This window comes from Dreissena polymorpha, chromosome 5, assembly GCF_020536995.1.
Source record: "Dreissena polymorpha isolate Duluth1 chromosome 5, UMN_Dpol_1.0, whole genome shotgun sequence".
Classification (NCBI taxonomy): domain Eukaryota; kingdom Metazoa; phylum Mollusca; class Bivalvia; order Myida; family Dreissenidae; genus Dreissena; species Dreissena polymorpha.
The window spans coordinates 33,937,040-33,949,289 of record NC_068359.1 but is presented as its reverse complement, the minus strand read 5'-3'; the positions used below and the strand labels follow the sequence as shown (position 1 = coordinate 33,949,289).

General features: G+C 36.1%; 1 protein-coding gene across 1 annotated transcript; it reads left to right on the top strand.

The window, feature by feature from the left end:
* The first annotated feature begins 5,075 nt into the window (after positions 1-5,075).
* On the top strand, positions 5,076-11,935 carry LOC127831145 (protein Wnt-16-like). Its single transcript, XM_052356137.1, has 2 exons — positions 5,076-5,387; positions 10,528-11,935. Exons 1-2 carry the CDS (start codon positions 5,076-5,078, stop codon positions 10,990-10,992), a joined length of 777 nt encoding a protein of 258 aa, XP_052212097.1. The 3' UTR covers positions 10,993-11,935.
* The last annotated feature ends 315 nt before the right edge of the window (positions 11,936-12,250 follow it).

Sequence of the window (12,250 nt, the reverse complement as noted above, 5' to 3'; positions counted from 1 at the left end):
ACTTTGTGTATTTCTGGGTTACACGTTGAGGGATAGGGTATTGTTCTCGAAGCTAAGTTCGGCGGCAGTCTCGTTATTCTTGTTTACAAATTAATGTTAGGCGGGCAAGATATACGTCACCTTCCATAATACAGATGCTTTTTTTGTCCCCTACAAGTTTCACCGGGGACTTATGGTTTGCGCTCTGTGTGTCCGTGTGTCCGTGAGTCATTGAGTCCGTCAGTCTGTCACACTTTTCTTGATCCAGTGATTACTTTAAATGTTCTTCATATTTTTTATGAAACTTAATGGTGGAGCCGGTAGGGGACATATATTGCTTGGCAATAGTCTTGTTAAAAATAATCTTTATTTTGGTACATATTTTTATATTTTTATACTTGGGTAATGTAAATATATTTTTAGTTATAAAGTTCTATGTTGCATACTATTTCTTCATAATAATTTTTAATTTTAATTGTTCATAATTTAATAATTTTATTTTTGTGAAATTGGAATGTTGCTTTGTAAATGTCGATATGCTAGTATTGGAGGAATGTTGCCCTTTGAATGTTTGCTTTGCAAATGTCGATATGCTAGTATTTGAGGAATGTTGCCCTTTGAATGTTTGCTTTGTAAATGTCGATATATTTGAGGAATGTTGCCCTTTAAATGTTTGCTTTGTAAATGTCGTTCTATTTGAGGAATGTTGCCTTTTGAATGTTTGCTTTGCAATGTCGATATGCTAGTATTGAAGGAATATTGCCCTTTTAATGTTTGCTTTGCAAATGTCGATATGCTAGTATTGGAGGAATGTTTCTCTTTGAATGCTAGCTTTGTAAATGTCGATATATTTGAGGAATGTTGTCCCTTGAATGTTTTCTTTATAAATGTTGATATATATGAGGAATGTTGCCTTTTGAAAGTTTTGCTTTGTAAATGTCGATATATTTGAGGAATGTTGCCGTTTGAATGTTTGCTTCGTAAATGCCGATATATTGGGGGGGGGGATGTTGCCCTTTAAATGTTGCTTTGTAAATGTCTATATATTTAAAGAATGTTTCCCTTTGGATCTTTTCTTTGCATATGTCGATATATTTAAGGAAGGTTGCCATTTGAATGCTTGCTTTGTAAAAGTCGATGTACATATATTTTGTAAAACATATAAAACTTGAGACGTGGAACATGAAATGATTCTATTTAATATAGCTATGTTCTTAAACCGCAAAATTTATGTCCTGAAAGCCCCTGTCTTTAATTAAAATTTTACTACCGGAGTAACCTTTTGAAAAACGTTCAATAATGACGAAACAAATATTTAATGGCATGCTCACCGCACACGGCATTACAGTTTTTGAATGAGTGTTGTTGCAATCGGTTTATATTTTTATTTTATGATTCATTTACACGTTAATAGATTTTAATCTTTGATTTAGTGCATCATCATTTATGTATCATAATATGGTCGGTAATAATGTATTGTTTGGAATAATGTATAAAACCTAGCTTCATAAGTCATTTATTACCAGTAAATAAATGAACAAAAAATACTTTTTATAATTAAAGAAGCACTCTTAAATGTGCTTCAAATGTTAGTGACAAATCATTTAAATTGCAATTAAATTATATTTCTCTTTTATGTATATACTCTACTCAGTTCCTTTTTTGTTCTTAAATGCTCTAAGCATCTACATATTCCAGGGAGGCATATAGCCATTGGCCTTTTCGTCCGTCCGTCCATCCGACTCTCTGTCCGTACGACGTTAACGCAAAATGACAAAGTTGGTATAAAATCAATAACTCTTCATACACATTTTTCTTATTCTTGCATTGATGACGTTTTTATACACTATCAACACACCAACCTATCATGACCCCATTTGACATTAACCTTGACCTTTTTAAAGGGCCTTTTCACAGATTTTGGCATATTTTGAAGTTTGTAATTAAATGCTTTATATTGATAAATGTAAACATTGGATCTTGAAAGCTCCAGTAAAAAATCAAGAATAAAATTTAAAAAAGGAAAAAAAGTAGCCGGTACCAGGGCTCGAACCGGAGTCCTGGAATTAGTCTGTAGTAAAAACGCATGAGACCTCTCGGCTATTCCGCCGGGTATACGCAGTTTAAGTATTTTTTACTTTATATAAGCAATCTTCGTAGTTTCGTAAATTTAAACGACAACAACAGAACTCTCCAATCGTTTCGCGTTGCAACGCTTTATAATTTTTAGGTTTTCAAATCGTCAAAAGATACATATAATGGCTATATTGGACTATGGTAAATGTTCAGTAATAGTGTTTCCTCCTCACAAATATCATAACTAAAACGAAAACTTGCGAATCTGAAACAACTTTTTTCAATTTTGTCAATTAACCAAACCGTGAAAAGATCCCTTCAAGACTGATTTGAAAGGTCACATGAAGCAATACTGGCACGGCTTCCACTTTTGAAATATGCGTTTACTAAACGCAGCATTTTGTTTCTATTTCCTTTATAAACTGATTGGACATCGGCATGCTATAAAATGGTAATGTCTTAAACAGTTGGCTATCAGTTTCATACGCTGATCGCGAACGATATGATCTCCAAATAGCCGACGGTCGCGAACGAAATGCTCTCCAAATAAATTACTTCACTTTTATTTATTGCTGTTTGGAATAGAAATGCAATTTATAAAGATCATATTTAGTATCATTTTAGTATTATTTTAGACATACGGATAAATTGAGAGTCTAGAACAAATATATTCGGTAGATGATGCCTGCATACCGTATACAATGTTATGCTTGAAAACAGATATGTCAGTAGCCAAACTAACAGCCGTTTGGGACATAGTTTTCTTCAATTTTGTACATGACTTTTATAAACTTCAAAAGGCTTGTTTTTGTATTAATTGCTTTTTAATGTGTCCTCCTCTTTTTTTAACAAATCATTGAGTATGGTGTCTCGTACATTATGTTTGTGGTTGGATTTGTTCGCCGTTTGTGTAACAATATTTCATTGAGAACACAACTGTAAGTTCACCAACTCACACTTTTCCTGGGTAAGCTGGTTAACCAGTACTAAGGGCAGACACCTATGAGTAACTGATAACTGCCCTATTAGAAATAGAGGGGATAATGGACGAATTTATCATTTTTATACCGCTTTTAACCCATTTATGCCTAGCGTCTAGAAAAAAGGCCTTGGCAAACAGCGCTGTTTGCTCTCAGGAATTTTTGTTTGAAATATTCTAAATATAGAATCAATATACAAGACATCCCTAATTTTGGAAATAAATTGATCCATTTAAGAAGGATCAGAGGATCCACTAGGCATAAATGGGCTAAATTTACGCGATGTACAGTTTTCCGTTCTCACCTTTACGTACTTAAGGGAACGATTGCTCATCCGGGCCTTTCACAACCACTTGCACAGAGCACTTTAGGAAAGCGGGGTAATCGTAGATTACGACTAATGCTGGCAAGTCGTAAAATTGCTATAAATCACGCCGCATAGACAATTATATCAAAATGTATGAAAATCTGATTTATTCTGAAATTGAACATTATTTCTTGACCTGACAGAAAATGATTTCAAGAATGCAACGTTTTCGTTCATGAGAACTATGCAGCATTGAAATATTATTATGATAAGATTAAAGCACATAATATTATTCGAAAAAGACTATTAAATTGGAATATTTCAACTGAGAGTTTCTTTGAATGCCATCGTTTTAAGTATCAAACACTATATTTAACCTATTTATGCCTAGTGGACTCTCCCATCCTTCTTAATTGGATCAATGTATTTCCAAAGTTAGGGATGTCTAGTATATTTATTTCTATATTTAGAATATTTCTTATAGAAATTTCTTCAAGCATACAGCGCTGACCCTGATGAGACGCCGCTTCATGGGTCTACGCTGTTTGCCAATGCCGTTTTTTAGACGCTAGGCATTAATGGGTTAAAGTTCCAAACACTATAATTCAACACTACAGTCATATGTATGAGAAAACATATTTGCAGATTCTGTTACGAGGTAATGCAATATTGTATGCATTCGTTGGTCATTATTTGGGGGAATAAGCATATACTATCACCCAATAATCTTACATACGTATACGATTTTTTCGAATAAAATTGCTATGGATATATATATATATATACACACACGTATGTCTATTGTGTACGATTTATGGTGATAGGTCTCGACAGTACATGCTAATATATTAAGTTTCTCACCAATATAACTTGAAAAATAATTATATATAATTTACGAAATTTTCGCCTGTAATAAGTCGATACTTATCTTAATGATTTATCAAACTCAATCACATTATTTAACATTTTGAACTTAAAAGGCAAATTTAACAAATGTGATGTTTTATCTGTTCGATCAACCATTAGCCGAACGAATCTGCTTCATTTCAACTGAATACCCTAAAACATGGATAGTTAAGTAATGACGTATGCGGTTTTCACCTCGTTTGTTGTGGGTTACCGGTTAATAGTGTCAAAATGAGGAGAACATTTTCTGCCATCTACTTCATACCGATGATGCTAAAAACGCATTGTGTTAGTTTATGTTATTTTAACAAATACAGTTTGTTTGCGTTTATTGTATCCCTGATTATTAAGTGGTTGGTTATCTCGTTCGTTTTTCAATACGGCAGTCACTCCGACATTCACTTAGTGACTTTTCCTCCCCCACTCACGGAATATATTGTGCAAGGATTGTCTCACTTATTCGTCAACTTATTTGCATCAATTACCTCTTCAGAAATTATCTATAACTTAACATCTAATTATCTCACACATTCACTAAACGTATCACTATCCCGCTCACACACACGCACAATAAGCACGCGTATCCATCAACTGGCAGGGTACACCTCGTATAATATTAATGGGATTTCACAGATTTCTAGTACATATCGACGACTATAACACGTGTACAATACCTTTTTTATACATTTTAGTTTCTTTAACACATATTTGATAGGCCTTTATAATCCTACGGTTTATCAGCACATTTCGTTGGGAAAATTATGTCCTATATGCAGCCATCAATACGCAGCGGGACCTGTAAATAAACTATACATTACCCACATGATATGTATAGAAATTGCAATCGTCTGTCTGTTGCAGGAACGCGCGAGACGGCCTTCATCTACGCCATACTTAGCGCCGGGGTGGTGCACGCGACGACGCGCTCGTGCAGCCTCGGCAACCTGACTGACTGCACGTGCGACATGACGCGCTACGGCGAACACCACGTGGAGGGCTGGAAGTGGGGCGGATGTAGCGATAACATCGAGTACGGGCTGCAGTTCAGCAAGAAGTTCGTCGACGCGCCGGAAATGCTCACCCAGGGATCCAACATCCGGAACACGATGAACCTGCACAACAATGAGGCGGGCAGAAAGGTAGGTTCTTTGCGGTACGTGTATGTGAGCCTCGCTCTGGAATAATGGGGTTTAATGCACGAGCGTTTAGTGTCGACCCAGACAAAAATGTGCAGTCCGCACAGGCTAATCAGGGACGACACTTTGCGCCTAAAATGGTTTTTCGCTAAAATCCTTTAAACGGAAAATATAACACACGCGGAACATTCCTGACGGCCATTGTTATAAATCCTTACAGTTTCTTTTTCACCGCTTAATACTACCATCAGTGCGCTAAAGTTCATTTTTTGTGCGACTGAGTCAGCAATCAAAACAGAAAACACTTCGTTAAACGTTTTACTTCAAATTATAACATTTTCTGTACATACAGTATTGTGTTACCGTCTGTTTGCTGTTGCTGTTGTTGTCGTTGTTTCGACACCATGAAGTCTTAATAGTATACGGTTATCACAGTCTGTTTTATTTTGTTCCCTGTGGGTATCTTCGAAAACTCATTTTTGTCAAGTGTCATCACCTGTATAATCACATTTAAATGCTGCTACATTTGAATAAATTTTGGTGTTAAATGCCCAACAGGTGTGGTAATTGTGGTGGACGATTTCAGTTAGCGACGTATACGGCATCAATGAAATCACAATGGTGAAAAAGAAATAACTTTTATGGCGACAACTTCAATATCTATTATTTCCTTGCATTTTTATTTTCGTTTAAAAAGTCAATCAGAACCCGTATAAAACTGCCAGTTTGTAAGTAAAGTAAGACGAAATCGCCCAACTGGTTTCACCATCCCTTATACCTGAAAACGTTGGATTAAAAGTACGTGTATTCTGAAATAAAAACTTTAATTGGGACGGTACACATAGTTTAAGATGGGTTTGAAACCCATTACATTATATAGCAGCCAGTAACCTAAAACATGTACAAACAATTGAACACGGAATAAAAACCTGCATCACGCGTTAACAAAGTTCGTGGGCATTAAATGCGGTGCGCTGGAGCCTACGACGTTTAAAAATCAAAGTATATCTGAGCCTCGCTCAGTGAGAAAGAGTGTTTAATGCATGAGCGTAAAGTGTCGTTCCAGATAGTCATGTGCAGTCCACACAGGCTAATCAGGGACGACACTTTCCGCCTAAACTGGATTTTAGCTTAGACGAGACTTCCTTCAAACAATAAATACCATAGAAGCGGAAAGTGTCGTGCCTGATTACCCTTTGCGGACTGCACAGGCTAATATGGGACGACACTTTAAGCACAGGGATTAAACCTCCTTTTCACAGAGCGCTGCTCAAATGGAATTGTGTAATTATTTAGAGTTAATGCCTTTGTTGAAAACAGCTAATACCTGCAGGACAATATACCTCGTAGTAGTCAGTCGACAGTTGTAGTGACACTGACTCAGAGGTTACCCGTTGACTGCACGGTAAACCTCTTGTAAAACTTTATTGTTCTGGCATAATTGTTCCTTCACGCCGTTAAATTAGCTCACAATTGATATACTAACCCTTCCGCACGCGTTGACAAGACAGTTCATCATTGAATCACCGACACTCGTTCTTTGATCTTCGAGGCGCTCTCTTTGAAGTTGTCGCGTTTATTCACTAACTCATAACCAAATTGTTTGGCTTATCTCGCTCGGGATTTCTTTCTCCTCAAACACGCAAAACCTTAGGTAGCTGTCAGTCTGTGTGAAGTGGCTGAAAGGTGCGGGCGATAAGTTGAAAACTTATATCTTAATTAACGGGTATTTAGCGAACGGGTAGAAGTGGGCAGGAATAAGCGAATGAAAACGAGAGAAATGCGAAGATTTATGCCCCGTTTTCAAACAGAAGTCAATCGCGCGGAATAATACAGGGTCAGATCAAAAATAAAGACGGGTTTCGCTTCAAAGGAACAATGTTACTTTTTATCTGGGAGACGTGAACGGTAATTTGGATGGTGAGTGAATTGACACTGATTGTCCACGCTCTGACGACGGTCAGCACATTCATAAATCCCAAATGAAGATTTATGCCTTTAGGAAGAACTTAAATAATCCGGTAACCTGTGCGATTTCAGTGCGGGTATGGTGACAGCGGTCATCAATCTTCCGTACGTGCACATAAACATGCATTTTTTTTTTAGTACTCCGTGTGCAGAAAATTGTTGATGGAAATGTTATGTACAGCCATGGACCATAAATGTCGGTGATGACGAATAGTTTAAGAAAATTTCTCAACTAGACACTATTATGTATTTACTTATACATCTTGCTGCGTCACAAAGGGACACCGAAGGGAGTTTGAACCACTGCATTTCTAGTCGCTTATACGTAAGTTCATGAATGTACAATAACTGACGGGGGTTTGAATAACTCTGTCGCAAAGTAGTTAAAAGAACGTGTTCAGAATTTTCCAAAAGACACATTTCAAAACAAAATAGGCAAATAATGAAAACAGAATGTATGCATTGTGTTTAAACACGCTAAATGGCCCTCCTGGCTGAGAATCGTGCTAAAACAGTGTGTTCGTTTCTTTGTAATCAGTAACGACATAGGAAAAGTTACAAAGAGTTTTTAACGTTTTTTTATCCGAAATTAAGCAATTTTTTTTTAATTGACATGGCGTTTAACCCAAATATGCATAGCGTCTAGAAAAAATTATTATAAATTATTATTATTATTATTATTATTTCATTATTATTATTATAATAATAATAACTATTATTAATATTATTATTATTATTTTCATAATTATTATTATTATTATTATTATTATTATTATTATTATTATTATTATTATTATTATTATCATAATCATCATTTTCATTATTTTAATTATTTTAAACATTTCCAAATATTAACAAATCTGCATATAAGTGCCATTTAATATTGTAACTACTTTACCAAGTCTGGTCAGCATGTGAAATCAAATAATTGGCATCCATTCACCAACACGAATATGCTTCGTGCATTGAAGGCGACGAACAAGACTTAATCTGACCAGAAATATTTTTATTGAAATATAAATCTCGAGAAGTGTGTATACTTCATTAAGCACCAGCAATACAAAATATTGCTGGACTTAGTCCGGGCGCCAATTTTACACATTAACTGTTTGATATTCACAATAAGTCATGTTTTTTATTAAAGCCGACAGCAATCGCGCGCTAGTTTATGAATGGGTTCAAATAAAATAACTTTTAATAAAGTCAATATTTTCCAATTTATTAATGTATGTAATCAACGAAGGGAAAGAATTAATGATATACTGAATGTCATTTTCATTCTGAACACAGAGATAAATGCAGTAAAAACGTCGAAAACCGATTCTCAGACGATAATGGCCAGTTTGAGACGGGTCGCAGCACGTTTCGGTCTTCCATGGCAGAATAAGCCGTAGAAAATAATTAAATGAGAACCAATGAAATACGTCGTGGCTCCGATGTTATGACAGACATGGGATTGAAATCCACCCACGCGTGAAAATGCACCATAAAACCAAACGAAAATACCATTTGCATTGTTACTAACCCCGATGTTTAGTGTGGGGTTTTAACTACATGGCTAGCAGATGATGGGGAATCTTGTTAATCTAATAGTCTCCGTTTTCAAAACCGCGTCGCTTGATGGTGTCTTGGGCTGTGTAGTAATTTTAATTATCTCGGAGCAAATATGGGACGTGCTGCGTGAAAAGGGGGTGTAATGCATGGCGTACAGTGTCGTCCCAGATCAGCCTGTGCAGTCCGCACCGGCTTTTCAGGGACGACACCTTCCGCCTAGACTGGATCTTCGTCAAGAACGGTCTTCCTTTAAACGAACAATTCAGTAAAAAACGGAAAGTGTCGTCCCTGATTAGCGTGTGCGGACTGCACAGGCTAATCTGGGACGACAATTTACGCACATGCATTATCCCCAATTTTCACAAAAGACGAACGGAGTGCTGTTACTTTTTCAACGAGTAGCAAGTAGACTGCCACCTGTTGTATTTAATCTATTTTCAATTATCATGATTACATCTGTGATGGGGATAAGTTAATATAGATGGATGAGATAATGATAACTCTTATCAGTTAGCAAAAACAGTCGTTAACTCTCTTTTGAGGGATTTTAAATCAGTTTTCATGAAAGCCTTTGAATCATTCTTGTTTGTTCCACATAGTTTTCAATATAATTCCTCTTAGCAAAATGAACGCAATTATTTACTTTATACATAATAAGCTAAAACATGTATAAAGTAACATACATACCCAAATCAACGAATATTTCGTAAAATATTACGTAAAATAAAGTTAACCGATAAAAATTAGTATTCCTTATAGCACTAGCAAACATTTCAATGCTAGATGTGGTATCAAAAAATAAAAACGAGCATTTTGAATCACGTTAAATCTATGTAACCAGACGATATATAGCGTTAAAATTTTGACAGATTAATGCAGATTAATGCCCTTTCAATGTATATCGAGACACACAATCAAGTTTCCGTTTTATTCCGCTTACATGTGTTTAAAAATTGTTAACAAACATAACATTTCAAACTCTTACGACGCCTTGTCTTAGACATTTCGAACTTAAAACATACAATAAGAAGCAAAATGAAAATGGCTTTTGCAATCAGCATAAAACCAGAACAGCCTGCGAATACTCACAGCCTGTTCATGTTTTATGCTGTTTGCTGCTCATCAGTATGTAAGGGTTGGAAATGAAGCCTTAAAAACTTGAATCTAGTAAGAATTATTTAATTCAATTTAACTTTCTTAGGGACTACACATGCCTAAAAATACGTATCTAAGTGGTAATGGGTTAAAACATTCAATATGAAGACGTTGCGGCTAGTTGTGGTGTTATTGCATTATTTGTATGTTAAAAATATAAACAGCTTTAAGTGGCTGTAATCTACCTAAATGTAAATAGACGTACTCTTATCTTCATCCGTTGTAATTACCTGGAATAAAAATCATTAGCATTTTTTCTTCCTCTATTGTAATTACCTGGAATGAATTTGCATATTTAAATAATCAATCTTCATAAATAAACTTTTTATTTTATTTAAATGTACTGAGTGTACTTTAAAGAAAACGAATAAGAAAACAAATTAAACATCATTAAGTAACACGTGCTTGCGTTCTTTATCTTGTATTTGTACATAGTAAATTAGTTCGTCTTTGCGTGTGTCCGCAGATAACCGAGCAACTGATGGACCATCGATGCCGTTGCCATGGTGTTTCAGGCTCATGCGCAGTGAAAACCTGCTGGCGCAGTCTTCCAATGTTCCGTCAGGTCGGCGACGCATTAAAAGCAAAATACGAACTTTCGGTGCCCATCGCGCAACGCTCCAAACGTCAGCCGAGGCGGAAGGGGAAAACAAAACGACGTCAGCCAATCAAAGACGATGATCTTATTTACGTGCATAAGTCGCCGAACTATTGCCGACCGAATGAGAAGAAGGGCATTTTGGGAACTTCCGGTAGGGGTTGCAACAAGACGTCGTCTGCGAGTGACAGTTGTGACCTACTGTGTTGTGGGCGGGGCTACAATACGCAGGTGTTGACGTATGTGTCACGTTGCCACTGCAAATTCGTGTGGTGCTGTCACGTACAATGCAAAACGTGCGAGACCGTGTTAGAGAAACACACGTGTAAATAACGCAGAACGCCGAGACTATACTATGCATACGGCGGTACACGCGTAAGAATTGGGTTTCGTAGTTTAAACGTGTAGAACATAAACGGTAATCGCGGGTTTCTTCTTCTGAACGATGACACGTGTACATATACAGAGCTATAGACAGATAACACTTTCTGTGTGAGGTGTAAAACGGATGTTCTAGTGACGATCGGTAAGATGGGGGACAACTCGTACTAGATTGGTTATTTGACGATGTTCGTAATTGTCTACCTTGTGTTTTGCTTCATCGGCATTGTGTATGTTACGCATAATCATACATGACATGAGGCAGTGACGTTCTTGCTATTATTGTTGGTATCATACGTAGAAATATTGCATATTTGTTTAGTTTTATTCCGTATACATAATTAGTTGAATTGTTGATTGTGTAATTACATGTTCTGTATATGTTGTCTTTATAATGTCTCACTTAGAGGAACGCGCTCAAGTATGGCTAAATGGATTATTGAAACTGATCTACGATCGCCATTATAAGTGTTTATTTCGGTGGCACAGACGTGACATGTGCATGTTTTTATAGCCCCTTTAAAGGGACATATTCACAGATTTTGACATGTTTGGAAGTTTGTCATTAAATGATTTAAATTGATAAATGTAAACATCGGAACTATAAAGAGTTCAAGTTTAAAAAAAAATAAAGCAAGAAATCTTTTTATATCACACCTGGGCTCGAATCACTTACCAAGTTTATCGCTTAAACAAGTCGGCCAACCGTGCTGACATGTGGAACATTTATATTTTACTTTATATAAGCAACCTCGTAATGTAACAAAATTTCACAATAACAACAGAACTTTCCAAATTGTACAATCGTTTCGCGTTTGTAACGCTTTATAATGTGGTTCAGGTTCTTAAATCATAAAAAGATTAATAAAATTAATAAAGTGGATACTTTAAAGTATGGTAAAGTTCAGTAGTACTGTTTCCTTGCAAAAGAACATAACTATAACGAAAATGTGCAAATTTGAAACATTTTTTTTAATATTGTCAATTTATCAAAACGTGAAAAGGTCCCTTTAAAGAAGGCGCCATTTAGTAAGCGCAATATCCGTCAATCCGTCTATGTGTTTGTTCGAGAGTCCCAACATTCCTGTATCAACCATAACTTGTCCATGTATAAATCGATTTAAAAATAAATTGACACACATTAAGATCATCAGAAGACTACGTGTCGATTCAAACAGCTGTCTGCTACCTCACGGGTAAATGTCATTTA

Coding starts and splice junctions, on each gene's coding strand:
- LOC127831145 (XM_052356137.1), top strand. CDS start 5,076: ATGTATAGAAATTGCAATCGTCTGTCTGTTGCAGGAACGCGCGAGACG. Junction 5,388..10,527: donor ACAATGAGGCGGGCAGAAAG/GTAGGTTCTTTG, acceptor GTGTGTCCGCAG/ATAACCGAGCAACTGATGGA.